Here is a 21840-nt window from a genome sequence, read left to right as displayed (position 1 = left end):
ACAGCCCTTAAAATGGCCGACTCTGATCAGTGCCCTGACTACTGAACAAGGGAGCTGATTGAGTAGCAACCTTTGTGATGTTTTTGAAACAGTCCTGCTTCCACTTTACCTTCTGGAATGATCTCTTGTGTCCTGCCATGAGATTTGAATATTGAATATTAAATATTTATGTTTTACATAGAGACTTATGGTGAATGTATACAATTGATGACAGTCATTAAATAATTCCTATATAAGTAATGCTTATAAATCAGTTAATTTGCTGCATAAGCTTACAAACCTAATGTGCTTTTTGTTCAATTCCAGTTCCCTCTCTGTTTGTAGTCTTAGAATGCATGTTATGTGAACAACCCCTTTGTTTTTAAGCTTTAAGACATCTTTCTAATATTCATACTTTTTTTGTGTCCTAAATGGTGAAAATATGGATCGTCTTAGAGTAAGATAATTAGGGCTACACAATATATTTTACACAATGATTTTGCTGATGACATAAAATCAAAATTATATAAAATTAAGCAAAAATCTTTCATGTTTAAAATTTAGAGTTTGATTCATCTCGGTGAATTAGTTCAAACTGTCTTTTTCAGTGACGAATGCAAATGCATGCAGTGATAGTGTATTGCAATTGCAAATTAATCGGTGAATATTTTCATAGAAGTGAAGTTAAAGTCCTGAAATGACTAAACCAATTCTGGAATAAAAATTATTTAAAGCTAAATAATAATAATAATGAAAAGAACAAAGAAAATTACTAAAATTAAACAAATATTAAAATGAAAATTCAAATGTTTATATTAACAATAATAAGAACAATAATAAAATGTAAATAGTATGAAAATAACTCCAAATACAATAAAATATAAAACAGATATAAATAAAAACAATAAAGTATATTGCTTTTAATTAGTTAACAGCTGTGTGAAAAACGGGCCTTTTTTTAGTTCTTTAGTTTAATAAATAACAAAATATATAAATGTACTGATAATATTTGTATCTATATATAGATTTGAAAACATCAAGATGCATTTTGCACGGCCCTAATTATGAGTGTATGTTTTACGAGTTTGCTGATTAAGTCCAGGCTGTTTTGTATCAGTCGTATGGTTTTCTACAGTACTCTGTAATCCAGGGTTTTCATCTTTTGTGGATGTGGCTCTGGTGCCCGACGGTCTGTCCCCGTCCTTTTGTTTCAGCCAACCATAGCTGTGCACTTTCTCTTTTATGACCGTATTGTGTGGCGGGGAAGCCATGTGATATTCTTTTTACTGTTTCAAGCTGCTCGGGGGCCAAGAGGTTCGAGCATGATCATGTAAGTGTGTGACTTTTTGTGTTTTTCAGAGGCTGTGCTGGACGGTAGGAGCTGTTGGAGTTTTGACTGTGGGTTTGCGCTCCCTCTCACCCACGCTCTGTCTCCAAGAAGCTCAAGGGTTTTCGCTGAGTTGGCGAAAATGCGTCGCGACGCAGGAACAGAAATAAACTGTCGGCCTTCAAGAACTACAACACACACGCACATGTTGCCCTCATCGGACCTCCAAGTAAGCTGTGAGGATAAAATACTACGGTGTTTAATAAGAAAAACAGCTAAATGATGGACTTTCCAAAACCTGACATGCTGTAGATATATTTTATGTAAATGATTGTTTGGGTTTGGCTCCCAGCCCTTCATATAAGGGATTTATTGCAGTTTGTGTGTTCCAAGAAAAATTAGGCTATGTCGCATATAAGGACTCCATACATCCGTACATTTATTTAAAAATGACTGTACAATGGCTTTCCATGTGTAAGTGACGTCTATGGAACAGCCTCTAATAAACCGTGAATCAAAAATGAGAGAACGATGAAAACCATTCTTGACCAAAAAAGCAAGGTAAAAGTTGTTCTTTCAACACACGGAGACATCATCACATCTGCAGGGCTTTGGTTTCTCTGACTGACATCAGGTTTATTTTCTTTAATACGCTCATACACATTCTTGCATGTCCACTCCCACAGATTTATGTCCGTTTAATGTAGTTGCCGCTATGTGAGGGAGGCAGGGTGAAAGCTTTATGTCTGTCTGCTGTGATCCGTGGCGTAAACAGTCTCACTGTACTCTGGAATCCTGCCACTCCTACAGGCTTTAGAAAAAGGGGCATTCAGGGTGAAAGGAAGGGGCAACATTTCGATGTGTTTTAAGGAGAACCGTTTGAGCTGTTTGATTGATTTATGTTTTAAGGTGGGGTTGTTTAATTGGTGCTTCCAGATTGGTAGCTGGTTTTATAGTGGAATTGTTGAGCTGGTTTGAGGTTTTGAGTGGTTGTAGGGCTGTTTGAGTCATTGTTTTATTCAAGAAGAGCTACTGTATGATACTTGAATTCATCCTAATGGGAGTTTCTCATCTGGTGCATAACCCCTAGACTACTGCTCAAAAGACTGGGGTCAGTAAGATTTCTTTTTTTCAAAGGATTCAGCAAGGATGCATTAAATCCATCAAAGTGACAAAAAGATATTTTATAATTTTACAAAAGATTGCTTTTTTTTTCTAATGCTGTTCTTTTGACCTTTCCGTTTACTTTTTCAGTGCCAAATCACTATGATCTGTAATTAGTATGATTTCTGAAGGATTATGGAACACTTAAGACTAATAATGCTGAAAATTAAACTTTGCATCACAGGAATAAATTACATTTTTATTTTGTTTTAAATTGTAGTAGTATTTTACAATATTACAGTTTTGATTAAATAAAATAAATTCAGCATTGGTGAGCAGAACACACTTCAAAACATCAAAAATACTACCAACCTTTGAACTGTAGTGCATGTGATTCGAATTCTGCCATTGTTGCTCGTCATGGCCAGTTCATATTACACTATTTAAACCTTTACACTTACTTATATGTACATTACTGAATTATTTATTTAAATATTACTAGAAGATTACAGTGCTTCTTTTGAAAGCCTGTTCATCGAAAAAAATATGATATCAGACAATCTAATTTAAAGATAGTAAGAAACATATCCATAACAATTACTGAATAATTGCTGAATTTAGTAAACATTATTTTACATAATATTTACGAAATTTGAAATAAATAATTTGAAATTGAATATAAAAAATGGATAAAAAACAGATTTATATTTTTAGATTGCAAGTTCTTGATTCTGTAATCCATTTATAGCGTTTTCACAAATAGAGAAAGAGTTAAAAATATGAATAAAAAGATAACCCTATAATAGTTTTTTGTATACTTTACTTTTTTGTTTGACAGCTCTGTCTAATAAATTATTAGAGAGAACTGTTAAACAAAGGCAGTACATTTATGAAGACAGAAAATGGGATCTCGGACGTTCAGGCTCTGGGACGTTCAGGCTTTGGAATTCTCAGTGCTTTCAAAATAAAAGTCCTACATACTATTAAAAAAATATTAGTCCTACTTCTGACACATCTACCAAACAGAAAAATCGGTTAAGGCTGATAATTAAAAAATGCCAAATATTAACCGTTTGACGGCAAGTTTAAAACTTTTAGAAATGTACAAGTCTTGTGATGTCATCCTCTTGCTGTCTTTCTTTCATCTCTCTGTGTTGCTGTGTGAGGGTTTTGAATGAACTGTAGTGATTAACAGGAAAGTGAGTGTCTGCGTGGTGATTTGCCAGAGATTAAAGGGGTTGTCCAGTCACTGTTATTTACAATAGGAAACATTGTGCATAGGCATGTCTGACAAACATCCTTTTGTCTGCAGTGTAGAAAACATCTGTGTGCGTGCGTGTATATCAGTGTTTGGGGGGTGGGGGTGGGCAGTCCCAGTCCCAGACGGTCTCTGAGTTCAGGTCTGTAGCAGGTGACCCGTAGGTGACTGTAGAAAGCCTTCAGGCTGGTATCAGAGACAAACTCTCACTCAAAGCCTGACAGCACTCTAAATGCCTTTTGTAGATGCGCACACTAATGCGTTCATACACTCTTTCCTTAGGGGGGTTATTGGAACAATGCAAACAGCGACGCGGTGCTGCATTCCTAAAGGTTTAGGGTCAAAGGTTAATCTGGGGTTTACCTTTTTGTGCCTCAAATTAAAACAAGCTTCAGAGACGGTGAACTAGCCCTGAGCACTTGAACTGTTTTCCTGAAGGTTAAATGACTATGTGACACATTTTACTGTCTACCTGACACACATGTGGTTAAACGCTCCGGAAACCCCCTTAAACCGTCAAGTACAATACCGTTCAAAAGATTGGGGTCAGTAAGATATTATTATTATTTTGAAAGATATTAATACATATTGATCAAAAGTGACAGCAAATACATTTATCATGCTACAAACGATCTCTATTTGGAATAAATGATGTTCTGAACTTTCTATTCATCAAAAAACATACATGTTTCCACAAAAACATTAAGCACCACATTATTATCAACAATAATAATAATAAGAAGGAATGTTTCTTGAGCACCAAAATCAGCATATTAGAACGATTTCTGAAGGATCTTGTGACACTTAAGACTGTAGTAATGATGCAAAATTTAAATGTATAGAGTAGTGGTCATAACAAAAAACAATTTGACTGCTCAATGCGTTAATTGACACATTACACTGTAATATTACTTAGGATATATTGAAACTCCTCATTTGAACTCTCTCTTTTATCTCTCTCTCTATTTACATTGTTTCCTATCAAGGGCTGATTAGGTTAACTGTTTTCCCGGACCCCTACCTCAGTTTCACGGCACCTGCAGCACTTTGAGATTGTATCGCTGTGGTACCTCGGGGAAGTTTCTCTTTTATCTCATCAGACCGTCTGGCATTCCTTTGCTGTCCAACGGCATCTCAACGAAACAGTCATACAGCTTCAAAGAGAGCCTTGTTCTTCAGTGGTCCTTTACAAACGGGCTGAAGCTCAGATGAAAGATAGACGCACCAAAGGCGAGAGAGACACCGTCAAAATGAAAACTTGATTCTGATTGGTCAGTCTCGACATTCTGTAGTCAAATATTTTTGTATAATGATAAACTGTATAATTGTGCTTTTGCAGGAATCATTAGAAGTTAAAGCTGTAGTAAAGTCTCAATTATGAGAATCAAAAAAATCCCTTCAGAGCAGTTGCAGTTCCTGTGTACTTTGCGTCAAAGGTAAAGACAGCATTACATTTGAAAAGGTACATCTGCACTATATACCAGAACAAAAACTAATTTAATCAGTGAATCATTTTTTAAGTGAACAAACACATTGGTGATACAGAAGGATTCAGACTTCCCTGGTAAAACCTAATCAGTGAGTCATTTTTTAAAATAGAACAAACAAATTGATTCCCTTAAATGACTTGATATCTGTGAATCATTTGTTTGAACTGAACAACCACATTGATTAACTAAAATGAATCAGAATTCCTCAGCACTTTAAATCAATTAGTGAATCATTTCTATGAATCATTTGTTTGAAGTCAACAAACAAATACATTTGTTAAAAAGAATCAGACATCCCCAGCAAGCACTACATATCACTGAATCATTTGTTTGATCTGAACTAACAAATCGATTCACTAAAATGAATCCAACTTCCCCAGCATTACATATAAATCAGTAAAACTCATTCCTGCAAAGTCCATATGAAATTATACAGTTAGTTGGTTTAAAAAAGTAGATTGTTACTGTGAAAAGGCTTAAGTGTTTGAAATCCGGTGAACTAATGTCCTGTTACTAAAAATTGTGTAACATTGCTGCTTTTAATTAGTAATTCTTCAGCTCTGGCATGAAGTCATATTTTGTAGCAAAAAGGAAATCCTAGGACATCATCTACCTTGGAAACCACAGGTGGCTGTAGAGGACGGAAGCGTTTTGCAGACACATCAGGGGTGAACGTGTTCCTGATTGCCTCCTGTCCGCAGCACCAGCGACGTGTAATCAGCGCTGATAGACGAGCTGCCCGACCACGGCTTGATCCAGGGTATTTTAAGAGCTAAAACGGGGCCCCCTCCCAACCCCCCACTTCCCCCCAAATTCTGTGGAAGACCACAAGGAGACGCGCTGAAAAAGGCCACAGTCCGCGTTAAGATCAGACCACCATGTCAGAAAGCCATTACGGGGTGTATATAAGATACATGCGTGTGTATATATAGGAAGGCACGCTCTTTCTCTCTCTCAGTTTGTGAAGTTGGACCACTACGGACCACCCTAAGTACTGTTAGGACAAATAAGGAATGAAAGCTACACTGTGCTCTGGTGTTCTTGATATACGCTTTAGGACAGACTGCTGCGGGACTAAGGGTGAGTTTGGAGTGAGTGTGTATTTTAAAGGACTGTACACTACTGGTCAAAAGATTGGAATAATTAAGATTTGTAATGCTTTTTAAAAAAAGGCTCTCTTATGTTCAACAAGGCTGCATTTATTTGATCAAAAATACAGACAAAAATAGTAATATTGTAAAATATATCTAAACATCTAAAAGAACTGCTTTCTATGTTAAATTTTTAAAATGTAATGTATTCCTGTGATGGCAAAGCTGAATTTTCAGCATCATTTATCCAGTCTTCAGTGTCACATGATCCTTCAGAAATTATTCTAATATGCTGATTTAGTGCTCAGTTATTATCAGTTGCTCTTATTGGTGCTCAATTATTAATGTGGATTCTTATTGTTATCAGTTTTAAATTATAAATAGATTTGAATTGTATAGGTCAAAACTATTATTTTTTTTCACCTATGTGAATATCAAAAAGCAAATCACTTACACTGACCATGTTATCTCCAGCTTTGAAGACTGAGACTGAGAAATTAACACTCTGTGCGATGAATGTATAGACTACTTTAATGGCAGGTGTTGCATATGTTTTACTTAACTGATTATACAGTGATCACATATATGTAATTCATACAAATTTCCTGATATTAATATCAGATAATATCCAAAGATTGCAGAGGTCCTCCAAACTGATATGAGAACACCAGCACAACAAGGTTTTTGTGATACAGGATAAAAGGGACTACCTAATACTATTTCATTTTGGGTACTGTGTGTGAATTCTGTGTTCTGTCTCGTGAAAATGTAATGCTGAGTGTCTGGATTCACAGGAGACCCCCCTACACTCACATCCACTCTACCCACAATCCCCCTGGATTATCACATCCCTCCCTCATACTGCTGTTGCCATAGGAAACCCTTTCACCCCCCATGGTCATCTGAAGAGGTGCTGTGGTGTGTGAATTCGTCATGCATTGTGTTTGAAATGGTAGAGCGATTTGGGTGAAAAGTGTGGTTTTGGTACAAATCCGATCTTGATCTTTTGTCTGAGAAGAAAGAATGTGTGTGTGAGAGGTCAACGTGCATTTTTTTTTTTATTACAATATTACTGAAATTATGAAATACCATCTGCAGCAACATCACTTTTTATTCTTTTATGATGAGATTTTATTTGACTTGCAGAGCATTTTCCCCATAGATTTTGGTTTTGTGTAGGAAGGTCCTCTTCAACAGTAGTTCATCCAGAGTTTTATTAGGATTTTAGTGCCATGCAAATATAATGCAATTTTGTTCTGTTTAGTATTCTATTCTTTTTTTTATTCCATTTTCTTCTTTTGAGCTTTTATTAGACACAGCTTTTATTAGGGTTGTTCACACAGGCTGCAAAAATAAATAAATAAACAAGCTGTAATAACTAATAGTGTAAAATATTATTACCATTTAAAATAACTTTTTCTGCAGATGCAAAGCAGAATTTTCAGCATCATTACTCCAGTCTTCAGTCACATGATCTTTCAGAAATCATGTTAATATGCTGCTTTGGGGGTCAAGTAACATTTCTTATTGTTTTTATTGTTGAAAACAGTTGTGCTGCTGAATGTTTTTGTGGAAACTCAGGATATTCAGGATTATTTGATGAAAAGGAAGTCATATGAAATAATTTGTAACATTATACATGTCTACTGTCACTTTTGATAAATGTAATGCATCCTTTCTAAATCGAAGTTTCGTAAAAAATCGTACTGACCCTAAACATTTTAACAACTTTATTTTATTTTATTAATTCCACCCCCCAATTCAATCCAATCCAATCGATGCATCCAGGTGGCAACAATTATTCATGTCTTTTTTTTTTATGTCTCTTTCTTCCTAATCAAATGGTGCTCAAATTGTATTCTTCACTCAGATTCTTGTTTTGTCTTCCAGCAGCTGCTCGGCTCGGCGTGGAGAAAGTTCTTCTTGAAGGTTCTGCAGGACGCAGAAGTCCATGTGACAAGGTTTGAGTTAAATATTTTGGTCTTTCTCACACTCTTGCTGGTCTTGTTGAACATTCAACGCTGTCGGTGAGTTTTTGATACTGATAAACCATCGACCGTTGACTGTGCCCTGAGGCCACGCCCTCTTCAGCCCAGCTGACCTCACTTGGACACGCCCACCTCTATAGATGCATAATCTTCAAAGGTCATAATCAACATTCATTGCTGTCGGTGGGTTTAGCTTTGTAACAGCTCTCTGAACAATGAATGTAACTATGGCCCAGATTCCTGCCTGTCATGCCAGCGTACATCACACTCTGTGCCAGTACAGCGGAGATCAGCTCTTCTGTTCCTTTCTTCTCCCGCGCTCATCCTCACGCATCTGGAGTTCTTCAAGGAAGACGCAAATAGAAGCAGCCGCGCTGACTGCTTCCTCCTGCATCTAATTGGTGGTTGTGTATATATGTGTGTGTGTGTGTGTGTGTGTGTGTGTAGCGGATAGAAGGAAATGGAGGATGAATGTGTAATCATTCAGATGTTCTTCTCATTTGGCTGTTTTGTCTCTCAAATTATATACTGTGTTCACTGCAGCCTGAAATGAGCCTAAAATGGCACCTGCTGCTGAATACTGTGTCCTCTCTGTCAGATGTGTGTCTGTTTGGTGTTTTGTGTGCACTTGCAAGCGAATGAGGTGTGAGTTTGTGTTTGTGCAACTTTTTAGTTTATGTACATATGTAGCGTGAGACCGTGCGACTCTGTCACAGACATCAAAGGAAAAAAAAGCTTCAGTCTTAAAATCTCCAGATACTGAAACACAACAACACAGTCATTGTCTAATCCTGTCTGTTTTCTGTTGCTTTCTTTGACTAGCTTTCATTCCTCAATGTTCTCAGTGGAGCCTTATCTGAATAAAATGTCTGAATAATAAAATCTCAGTGGTGCATTGTGTCTCTGTCCTGATTTTGAGTGTTTGTTGTTATGGAGAAAAAAACTGATGCTTTAACAGCAGGAAGCAACAAAATCCATTCATTTTCACCATAGGGGAACTGATTTTGAGTAATAACTTATAAACCTATAAAGACAGACCTACTATGAGCTACGAGGTTGTTAATAAATGTTATATGCTATTGTTGAAGCCACCAGCCAGCATTATTTGAACTTGTATTTAAAACAATCCTGTTTAACAGGAATTCCTGGTGGAAAAGTACATTACTCCAATTAGAGAATCGAAACAAGCAAATTGTGCCAAAAGAACTGCTCACTCGCATGAAGCACTGCAATAAGCTTAAAATATATTGTGTATTTATACCACAGGGCCGTTGAATGCAATTATTTTCCAGAAAACGCACAGCTAAAGTAGTTCCTTGACCACATTAAAGTTCCAGTGTGCCAAATTATTTAAGTTATTTCAAAGATCCTTTCTCTGTTTGACTCCTGGCCGTTGAATTATTTAAAAAATAATGCACACCCGAGGTGTAACAACCTCTCCGCTTATAATAATTTAATGGCCCTTCATCAATTTTTCCTTACAGGCCTATATATAAAAAGAAGATCCTCAATCAATGGCTTAACAAAGAGTTATATGTAAATACCATGTGAATATGATAATAATATGGTAATATTCAATACCTTGAGTACTATGGTATTGAAACTGATTGGCTACTGATTGAAAATAATGTTGTTCCAGGCCCCGATCTGAGCTCTACTCTTATAATTTGAAGATAGTGATTGGTTTACCTTTCAGGATCAGCATAGGATGTTGAATACCTAATTGAGTAAATTTTCTAGAGCAAATTCTTAAACCTAGTGTGATTGAACCTATAGGGATTCCTAGAGAATTGACACTCAGAATTGGTTGTTATTGCATGATCTTCAATGCTATAAAGATATAGATGTATCGGCACCTGTACCGTAATAAATAACTGTTGTCATGAGTTAGTTCAATTAGACCGAGAAATTGCGATTTTGTGGTTCTTTTCTTGCACATCTCTGTCTGAACACAGATCCACAGCGCTGCGATCTCACCTCCTTGCCTGGAGCTGTAAATGTAATAATCAGAAGTAATGCAGAATGACATTGTCTGTCTGAGTTATTCTCAGTGCTAGTGTATTTATAAGGGCAGCAATAAATGGCTTGATGAGTGCAGTTTTTTTAATTTCTTATTTAAATATGATGTTGGGCTGGGGCATATTGATGAGCTTATCCCATATATGACAAATAGGCTTTATTCTACCAGATGTGAACTCTGAAACTCTGAAATGCCAATCATATAGGATATAAAGTTTTGGCTAATATGGACAGCTATTACATACGTGTATTAGATTATGTGCTGGGAGGAAGTTTGCTGTTTACTCTGTTGCATAAAAGCAAAGATTAAAGCTGGGCATTGGAGCTGTTTTGTTGCCGTGTTCCTGTTCATGTGTGTGGGTGTTTTGGAATGTGTGTTTCTCCATTATTCAGCAGGAAGTCCTCTGTGTATGCAGCCGTGCAGAGAGGACCGAGGCGATGATGTCATCGCCAGTCATGAGAGCATCGCTGGTAATTAAACAACTCAGCTGCAGGAAGTGTGTGTGTGTGTGTGTGTGTGTGTGTGTGTGTGTGTGTGTGTGTGTGTGTGTGTGTGTGTGTGTGTGTGTGTGTGTGTGTGTGATGTACTTTTGGGGGCAAAATTCTCAAGAAGCAGTCAATTATGAATAATTCTTTTTAGGGGTGCTCTGGAATAGAAAAATGGTCCATAAAAAGAGTAAATAATGTGCTATTCAATTTTACTAATAGCAAAAGTTGAATTTCAGTGTTATGTATGTAGCCTAATATTACAAATTAGTTTTATTTGAGAACTATAAAGTTAGTGGGAGGTTTTAATCTAAAAAGGATGCCACTGTTCATTTTAGTGTTTAGTGCTCTGAAACACCAAAGTTTATACTGTTGGGGAAAGTTACTTTTGAAAGCAATGTGTTACTCTCTAAAATTGAACTAATTGCATACTTTTTATGGAAAAGTGTGTGTGTGTGTGTGTTTGTGTGTGTGTGTGTGTGTGTGTGTGTGTGTGTGTGTGTGTGTGTGTGTGTGTGTGTGTGTGTGTGTGTGTGTGTGTGTGTGTGTGTGTGTGTGAAGTTACTTTTCTACCCTCGTCTGGGCTTGCTTTTTTAATTAATAACAAAAAAATAAAAAATAAATCTAATTTTGGCAAATGTAAAGGTCCTTTTACCCCAAAAGTGAAATGAATAAGCCTCAGGCTTAAGGAAAAATGTAAACTCACGTCTGTACAGTAGAGGGCGCAGCTCAAACAAACCTTTCAGCTGCGCTGCCATAATGGATTGCAGAAGAATGTCAGCAAAAACCAAAAAAAAAAAAGTAGAAAAAAAAACACAATTGTGATGTTTAACTACCTGTAAAGTCATTTTTGCTTATTGGTATGGTTGAACTGTATCATTGAATATCATCAGCAAAGACATTTGTAAATAAAATGAGATTCAAAAATTAGGCTATATTTGTGTTATTTAATTATTGCAGGTTTGCGTATTGAGTTTCATTTTGAGAAACACTGAATCTCTTTTTCTGCATGTGAGATGAGTAAATGCATGTTCACATTTAGTCTACTACTACAAAAACCATCATGTTCACACAGCGCACACAACACCTCTGCACTTACTCCTGATTTCTCTCAACATTGGGACAAGCGAGCTTTCAGTCAATAAATGGGAAAGTAATCCGTAACTTGTTACTTGAAAAAAAGTAATCTGATTACGGACCTCACGTTACTTGTAACGCTTTACCCCCAACACTGCACATGAAAAAGTGGAAAATAAAAATATTTTTTATAGTTTTTTTCCCCTATATTCAGAAGGATATTCGGTTAAAATCTATGACGTTTTGTCTGTTTGAGGTTTCCATATTCAGTTTCAACGTCAAAGTGTTAATCTAAAGTTGGAAATATCCTTTCATAGAATATGCATCTTAAATTAGGTAATTATACGAGCGTATGGGACACTTCGGTTAAGCACTAGTAGAAATGGTGGTGGGAGTTTCTGGTAAGAGAAACTGGAGCAAGAGAGAGAGAGAGTGTGTCCCAGCAGAAGGATTTATTTTGATTATTTCTGCATGTATGAAGTATTACAGGCATTTGCTCATAGGTATGTGTGTGGCCTACACTGAAAAGATAAAACAAAATACAATATAAATCTTCTAATATTACAGTATTACAGATAGCATAAACAAAATATTCACTATACAAAACAGAAGTAATGTTAAATATAACGTAATATCTGTAAACCATATGTTAGCATTACTTTGGTTACATCTATTCAAGTATTTCGAATCTAAATATATAGCATAAATAATTAAGCTTATCTGAATTATACTGCAGAACATAAACAATTAAGCAGTACCAAACTAGTTTCAATATGACTTTACATGGACTTGGGCAGCATGCAATTCACAAAAAATATAAATAATTATTCAAATGACTATAAACTAATACAGTTCACAGTTCGTGCAACCTATAGAATGTAAAACAGATAACTTACTTATTAATCAATCACTCAGGGGAACGACACACATTTAGCAGTCTGCTTTGTGTAAGAGAGCAAGTAAGTCTCTCCATCTAGATGTATGCTCTGTCCTCTATACTATTTCATGCATGCCCTGACATGTCCATGCCCGTGCAAGCACCAACAAAGCCACATACATAAATATACCTCCAGAGGGCATTGTTTAGCTTTCGTACAGTAATATTTTTGGATAGGCCAACTTTATGGCGCTCTTGTGTCTTTTTTATGTTGGCATTCAGTGTAATCTTCAAATAGGCTACTTAATCTGCTTTATTCTAGAATAGATCATCTTGAGGGTGAGTAGCCTATATGATGACAGAATTTTCATTTTTGAGTTAACTAATCTGTCTCTTTAGTTTACTGTATATGTTTTCTCGTATATTTTTACATTTTATATTGTATCTCCTAATCAGTATGAGATTAATGTAGCCCTGATTTACTCTCACTCCGGTCAACAATGAAGTTTGCAGGGAATTGTTTTTCTTCCTCGTTCTCATTTACTGGGATTTTTTATTTACAGTAGGCAACATTTGTTAAACTTTCCGTTCATAATCAGATACATAAGATTATAATCTTTTTTTTTTTTTTTTTTAAGATTCGATTCGCTCATTTACTGTCATTTATCATGAGCACCATATATCTATCTGTTAGTTTCTCTCATACTGTCACATGAGAAAGAAAGGAAGAAATACCTCATAAACACTGCAGGTCTGATAGAAGATTGAATTAACAACTGAGTTTATTATAATAGATCTGTTGTTATTGTTGATCTATCTGACGATGAGGCTACAATCGCTGGTTTAGGACAATTAAAAATGTTTTATTTTATAGAATAGGGCGACACCATGTGGACCTTCTGATTACTATTTTTCTTTTTAGGCCTGTGTGTAAATTTCGTCACGCAAGAGAACAATGCGTGTAAGCATTCTCTTGACAGTTTATCTTTCTAGGTTTGTTTGTTTTAACCCAGAGAGAAGTTGTTCTGCATTCCAGTGCTTCCTCTATGATCATATATCTTTAAGGTTATTTCCCAGAGCTGAAGCATGTACAGTATGGGGAACTTTTCACCTACGCCTTCAACCCTTGTGCATACTTATGGACATTTTTGGCTTTTTCAGTTTTGTTTTTTTTGATAACATTGCCTGTGTTAATACTAACTGCATAAAATTTGCCACAGGTGCGTATTTTTTTTGGAATTTTAATATTTCACCCCATTTCCTTTTTTTGCACTAGGTACACAAAATACTTCCTATCAGCGCCTTTTGGACAAAAATGCCCCAGTTGAAACCCATTAAAACTGCAATTTTTAATGCCAGTGCTATTTAACTATAAAATGATGCAATCTTGGTTAACAGGCTTTCATTATGTTGGCAAGGCTTAAAAATTTACATTTTTTACTATTTTTTACCAGATCGTGCCATTTTCTTTTTTAGGTGTGGCATATAAAGCAAATCATCACTTAATTTTTGTTTTCGGCTGTTTTCGGCTTATAATTATTATAGAGCCAATTAGATACATTATGATAATTGTGTGGGTGTGTTGGTATGGATGTCAGAGTGTGGTTTGTATGTGTGCACTGAAAATTGTATGTGTGTGTGTGTGTGTGTGAACAGTTTGAAAGAAAGAAATTATATTGTATACTGGAAATCACAAATCCCACCCCATGTAAATGAGTCATACCCTTGGCAGAGTCACAGTGGTGACCATGTGAAAACTGTACAAGGTCAAAAAGTTACTGAGCTTCGAAGATTTTTTTCATTCACATTTCTTATTATTTGTTTGCACTTTTTCATTCAGAATCAGAATCAGAATCAGAATCAGAAAGAGCTTTATTGCCAAGTGTGCTTGCACACACAAGGAATTTGTTTTGGTACTGAGGCTTCCAGTGGACATATACAAATACAACATGAAACATAATACTACAAATTATAAGAATAAAAAATAAAAATATAAATATATGAGAATAAAACTATCACAGTTGGGTTTAGTCAGAATAGACATTTTCAGATTTACAGATTATGAACCTATTTACAGTGTTTTGAATATTATAAATAAATAAATCTACATATAAGTATCACCTGAGTTGTGGGATATTGCACTAAACAGTGGGAGTATTGCACTTACAGGCATATGCCTTGGGAGGAGTGTTAACTGTTCAGGAGGGAAATGGCCTGTGGGAAGAAACTGTTCCTGTGCCGAGATGTTCTTGTGGCCAGTGATCTGAGTCTCCGTCTTGACGGTAACAGTTCAAACAGGTGGTGTCCAGGGTGAGTGGAGTCTGTGATGATTTTACCTGCTCTCTTCCTCACTCTGGAAGAGTACAGGTCCTGGAGGTTTGGCAGGGGGGCACCAATAATCCTCTCCGCAGTCCGGACTGTCCGTTGTAGTCTCCTGATGTCTGATTTGGTAGCTGAACCAAACCAGACAGTGATGGAAGCGCACAAGACAGACTCAATGACGGCTGAGTAGAACTGAATCAGCAGATCCTGTGGCAGGTTGAACTTCCTCAGCTGGCGAAGGAAGTACAGTCTCTGCTGGGCCTTTTTCACAGTGGAGTCAATGTGATTGTCCCACTTCAGGTCCTGAGAGATGATAGTGCCCAGGAACCTGAATGACTCCACTGCTTCCACAGTGCTGTTCATGATGGTGAGTGGGGGGAGTGCTGAGCTGTTCCTCCTGAAGTCCACGATCATCTCCACTGTTTTGAGCGTGTTCAGCTCAAGGTTGTTATAACTGCACCAGGCAGCCAGCTGTTCAACCTCCAGTCTGTAAGCAGACTCGTCACCGTTTCGGATGAGACCGATGACAGTGGTGTCGTCTGCAAATTTCAGGAGCTTGACAGTGGGGTCTTTAGAAGTGCAGTCATTAGTGTACAGGGAGAAGAGCAGTGGGGAGAGAACGCACCCTTGGGGAGCACCAGTGCTGATTGTGAGTGTCTTGGATGTGTGTTTCCCCAGTCTCACTCGCTGCTGCCGGTCCGTCAGGAAGCTGGTGATCCACTGACAGATCGAGGATGGTATGGAGAGCTGGGTCAGTTTGGCTGTGAGAAGACCAGGCATGATGGTATTGAAGGCCGAACTGAAGTCCACAAAGAGGATCCTTGCATAAGTCCCTGGTCTGTCGAGATGTTGCAGGATATAATGCAGTCCCATGTTGACTGCATCATCCACAGACCTGTTTGCTCTGTAAGCAAACTGAAAGGGATCCAGCAGGGGTCCAGTGATGTCCTTCAGGTGGGCCAGCACCAGTCTTTCAAACGACTTCATGACCACAGACGTGAGAGCGACAGGTCTGTAGTCATTAAGTCCAGTGATTTTGGGTTTTTTGGGGACAGGAATGATAGTGGAGCGTTTGAAGCAGCAGGGAACTTCACACTGCTCCAATGATCTGTTGAAGATCTGCGTGAAGACCGGGGCCAGTTGGTCAGCGCAGGCTTTTAAACAAGCAGATGAGATGCCGTCTGGGCCTGAGGCTTTCCTAGTCTTCTGTTTTTTGAAGACTCGGCTCACGTCCTCCACACAGACCTTAAGCTCAGGTTGGATGGCAGGAGGGGGGAGTGATAATTGGAGAACAGGAGGTGATGCTGAATGTGTGAAGTGCAGATCAGACCGGGTGTGTGGTGTGAATGAGGGCTTTTCAAACCGGCAGTAAAATGAATTTAAATCGTCAGCCAGGTGTTGATTGTCCACAGATCGAGGGGATGGTGACTTGTAGTTGGTAATGTTCCTCAGGCCATTCCAGACTGATGATGGGTCATTGGATGAAAACTGTTTTTTCAGTTTATCAGAGTAGTTCCTTTTAGCAACTCTGATCTCCTTTGTCAATCTGTTTCTGGCCTGGTTATACAAGATTTTATCCCCACTTCTGTAAGCATCCTCTTTGGCATGACGAAGGTGTTTGAGTTTCCCAGTAAACCATTGTTTATCATTAGTGAATGATAAGAATGTCCTGGTAGGAATGCATGTATCCTCACAGAAACTTATATATGATGTTACAGTATCTGTGAGCTCATCCAGATCATTGGTAGCAGCTTCAAAAACAGTCCAATCAGTGCAATCAAAGCAGGCCTGTAGATTCTGCTCTGCTTCATTAGTCCATCTTTTTACAGTCCTTATTCCAGGTTTAGCTGATTTCAGTTTCTGCCTGTAGGTCGGTATGAGATGAACCAAACAGTGATCAGATTCATCAGATTCATCAGATTCATTGTTGTTTATACAAAGGTAAAAAGTGAGCTTGATTTTAATGTAGAAGTTCAGAAGCCCCTCAACACCTTGTTTTTGTTTTCACCACGAGAAAATCCAAGGCTGTAATATTTAGGCCACATTTACCCATAGCCGGATATTTAGAGAAATTAATATTTAAAGGTGTTTAAAGTGTTAAAATTCTGAAAATAAATAATTGTTTGGTAATTATGAATTATTATTAGAACTGATGCTGGTTAAAAATCACTAAGTCAGTGAAAGTGGAAAAACATATTATTCTATAATATTTTTATGACACTTTTTTGACATGGCCATTTTTGTCCTTTATGGGCCTGGGTGGTAGTTTTTTTTTTTTTATCTGATACTGCATAAAAATATGAATGCTTCAAAATGAATGTTGTTCTTAATTATTGCCATATCCAAAGCTGGGATATTTAAAGAAAAAAAATCTGCTTAGAATTTAGTATATAGAAAATTATTATTATTATTATAATTTTTATTAAAAAAAAAAACAGTAGCATTATGTAAAGAAACGGGTTTTTAAAGTGTTACAATTCTGAAAATAAATGAATGTTTGGTAATTATGATCAAAAATGATGCTGGTTAAAAATCAAAGTCAGTGAAAGTGGAAAAAAATATTATTCTATAATATTTTTATGACACTTTTTTGACATGGACATTTTTGTCCTTTATGGGCCTGAGTGGCATTATTATTATTTTTTTATCTGATACTGCATAAAAAATATGAATGCATCAAAATTAATGTTGTTGTTAATCATTGACATATCCAAGGCTGTAATAATCAAAGAAAAAAAATTGTTTGGCATTTATTAAATTGAAAATAATTATAATAATTATATTTTTTATTTAAAAAAACAACAACAGTGGCATTATATAAGGAAACCGGCATTTAAAGTTATAAAGTTCTGAAAATAAATGAATGTTTGGTAATTATGATTAGAACTGATGCTGGTAAAAAATCTAAGTCAGTGAAAGAGAAAAAAAATATTATTCTATAATATTTTTATGACACTTTTTTGACATGGACATTTTTGTCCTTTATGGGCCTGGGTGGTAGTTTTTGAGTAAAAATATGAATGCATCAAAATGAATGTTATTGTTAATCATTGAAATATCCTAATCTGCTTAGCATTTTTTAAATTGACAATAATTACTATTTTTCTATTTTACATAAAAAAACAACAGTGGCATTATGTAAACAAACCAGCATTTAAAGGGTTACAATTCTGAAAATTAATGAATGCTTGGTCATTATGGTTAGAGCTGATGCTGGTTAAAAAAATGATGTCAGTGAAAGTGGAAAAACATATAAATCTATAATATTTTTATGACATGGATATTTTTGTCCATAATGAACCTATGTGTAACTATTTTTAATTGATGCACAAGGGTTAATCACCTTTCTATCATCTCGTTAATGCTCTCTTTCTCTGTCCAGTCACACAGCACATTATTCAAATTAATTTGCCTCCTTTATTCAATCACAGCATAAATTCCTCTGCACTTTCAATATGCCCAAAAATTCGAAGTATACTTGCAGCCAGACTAAAACAGTATACTTGAAGTGTTAATGATTAGTTAACTTGAAGCGTGCTATTTTGGAACAACTCATTTTAGTTTAACTATTTATGTATATATGTATTTAGTGTACTTTTGTGTATACTTTAAGTTTATGCCGGTGTAGGGACTAATTACATGCTTGATTAGTGATATTAAAGTGTACTTTATTTGTGTTACAAGTACATTACAAATTTATTAGGAGTGTCTTCAAAACAAGCAATATACCATAAGTGTATTATATTTGAGTAAAAAGTATTTTCTCAGTAATACCTTTGGCTTATTCCAAATACTACAAATTGCACACTTTGTCTTCAATAACAAGTGCACATTAATTAACAAATGTTACTTAGCTATAGGCCTACTTTGTACAATAAACTATATAATGTATTTTGAAAGTATACTTTCAATGCATTGTTACAATGATAATTTTCAGCATACAGTAAAAAAAATCCCTAAAATATTAGTAAAGTGCAAATAAATATACTTTTAAAATAATAACAGAATTTTCACTATATTTTTCTAAAATATATTTTAGTACAATTATAAAATATATAAAAAGTAAAATTATTTTAAAGTGTTAAAAGTTGCATTGTTAAAATAGGTAAAAGCATGATGCTAATATACTTTTAATACATTTAAAGACTGTATAATTTTTTTTGCAATGTACTATTGAAAAAGGGAATATATTTCAAATACAATAAAGTATACTTTTTTCACAAGGGTGCACTTTGTCTGCGTCATATATAAACCATTCAAATTCATGTTATGGTGTCTTACATTTTCTAATGTGCATTTATTTTACTGCTATTGTCCTGAAACTCATATATGCATCTAGATAAAATTATTAAAATTATTGTTATTATTTTTTGTACGGTTTAATTGTTTGAGTTTAGCTACAAGAACCGCAATTTATTATACTGCTGTTTTCTGAAAACTCATATATGTATCTAGTTAAAATTATTAAAATTATTATTATTCATTTTTGTACAATTTTATTAAGTTTGAGCTACAAGAACCGCAAATAAATACAAAAACGCAAGTTTTCAATTTACTTAAAAAATAATTTTAATGCATTGAATTTAAATAAGCAATCAAATAGTATAAAATAACATGCATATACAAATATGCAGAGTACATATGCAGATTTCATAAAGAAAAATAGATCCTTCTCCGTGAAGCGTTATTCTTGTAACATCTGTTTAGCTTCAGATGTGGTCAAATTAGGCTCTTGAATGTTTTTTGCTGATTGCTTGCACTTTCTCCCTAAAAATTAGAAAAGAAATAACAGAATTATTAGCTTCAATTCAATGTTGTTCAATTAATTTGTGTTCATTTGTGCTTATGTATCCACAGCAATCACATGTCTGCAAGTTTACCTCAGTTTACGGATGTTTTCCATCACCCAGGCTTTGGAGGGGTCTGTGCAAATGTTCTTGCCTTTGTTTGTGTGGAATCTGTGGGGAAAGGAAGCATCTTTTAGTTTTCTTTTTTCTTCAGGAAACTGTCATTTAATGAATAACCCACTATGAATAGTATGCATCTTATACTTACATTACAGCATCAATGTGGCAGTTTCTTGTGATGGTCTGAATGGAATATCCTTTGATAATTGTCATTTGTATTCTTCCTTTGGTGTACTTTCTGCAACACGCTGTAAACACGACAATGCGAGCATGTTAATACCTATTCAGTTTTTAAATATTAATAATTACAAAAATATTTTTACATTATAAATGGATTTTTTAAACACATTTACCACGTCATTGTCACGTCATAAAAAGACAAAAAGCTTATTCCAGTAAAGGAGTAAAAAATAAAAAATTTAGGCTATCCATGACTATGCAAATAGCTTAATTATGAATCCACTAATGGAAAAAGGAAAGAAAGATGTACTTACACAAAGCTGAGGCATCTGTACAAAGTACATTGAGAGCCAAAACCATCAGCACGATCACGCTAGCTGAAACCCGAGTCATCGTCTCTGTATCTGTATCTGTGTGTGTGTGTGTGTGTGTGTGTGTGTGTCTGTGTGTGAGAGAGAGATCCTCAAACCAAGAGTCAGATATGAAATTGGGCTAAAGAGAGTCGTGCCTTTTATAGGTCGGACATGGAAACAACCGAGACAGGGTTTTCCGTGCCTGCATACGTATACAGTTGTACATGTGTACAAGAAAACAAAAAAATGTAACCAATGAGAGCTTATCTGGCCTGTCAGTCAAGCAGGTGCGACAAGGAAGAACACAGAGGACAAAATGGCCTGCGGGAAAGAACAGAGGTTTTTTTTTTTAGTTTACTTCCTGAAAGAGAGAGTGAGCCACCAACATATTTGAATGGTTTCCTCCTTGTAAATTAATAACGTTGGAAACTCCGAGATGCCTTTAGTTAAAAATGTAAGGTCACTGGAACAAAGACAAGAATCCAGGACCAGATATCTGCCAAAAATAAACCCGAATGTCTACTTTTGTCTAGGGTGTTGTGGCATAAATAGTTTTATGTTATAGTAAATTAATGAAAACACTTTATGATTAGACCTAAAGGGTGTGTGGCATTTATCAATTTGCCGGGTATTTAAAATGACTTCTTAAATGTTAACAATGACTTTTTTCAACAATTTGTGATGTTTTTTTCTTTTATAGTGTGTTTATTTTTACACTAAAAATATAACATCTAGCCTAAATTAACTGGTTTAATTCAAGTCAAAATATTATTTAATATTGCTGAATCAACCAATTTTTTATTTTTTTATTTACATGTCACAGGAATCCGCATGTCACAGCAGCAACACATACTATAAATTAAATATATATATATATATATATATATATATATATATATATATATATATATATATATATATATATATATATATATATATATATATAAACATTTACACCAAGCAAACACGTCAAACACTATGGTACAGCAAATCACTTGAATTAAACAGTCTTACAGCAGATGGACGGAAACACTTACTATATCTCCCTTTTGAGCAACGAGTTACACATATCACTCACAGTTTCATAGAGGGGGTGATATTTATGATTCATAATGGAAGAAAGCTTCCCATATATCCCTATCTTGCCCAATTTCATCTACAGAAGGCAGAGGGCACCCCAGTACTGAACTAGCCCTCGTGATTATTTTGTGAAGTCTTTTTCCCCCGTTTTTCTCAGAAATCCCACCACCCCAACATACAAAATCCTTAAAAGTCTGACACACACCAAACGATCTCAGTCGACTCAGCAATTGCGAATGGTTCTGACCCTTATACATGTAAATCATGTGATCGCAACCAGCTTATTGTTTAAGTAGATTAAG

General features: G+C 35.7%; 1 protein-coding gene across 1 annotated transcript; it reads right to left on the bottom strand.

Moving 5' to 3' along the window:
• Positions 1-19582: 19582 nt before the first annotated feature.
• ccl20a.3 (chemokine (C-C motif) ligand 20a, duplicate 3) lies at positions 19583-20559 on the bottom strand. The gene is made up of 4 exons (XM_077221748.1): positions 20420-20559; positions 20074-20173; positions 19899-19976; positions 19583-19785 (listed from the first exon to the last, which is right to left on the bottom strand). The coding sequence occupies exons 1-4, from the start codon at positions 20496-20498 to the stop codon at positions 19743-19745; spliced, it is 300 nt and encodes a 99-aa protein (XP_077077863.1). The 5' UTR covers positions 20499-20559; the 3' UTR covers positions 19583-19742.
• Positions 20560-21840: the final 1281 nt, after the last annotated feature.

This window comes from Siphateles boraxobius, unplaced genomic scaffold (assembly GCF_051911475.1).
Source record: "Siphateles boraxobius isolate OS27281-9 unplaced genomic scaffold, OSU_SipBor_1 86, whole genome shotgun sequence".
Classification (NCBI taxonomy): domain Eukaryota; kingdom Metazoa; phylum Chordata; class Actinopteri; order Cypriniformes; family Leuciscidae; genus Siphateles; species Siphateles boraxobius.
The sequence above is the reverse complement of the archived record's forward strand: the minus strand, read 5'-3'. Positions and strand labels throughout refer to the sequence as shown.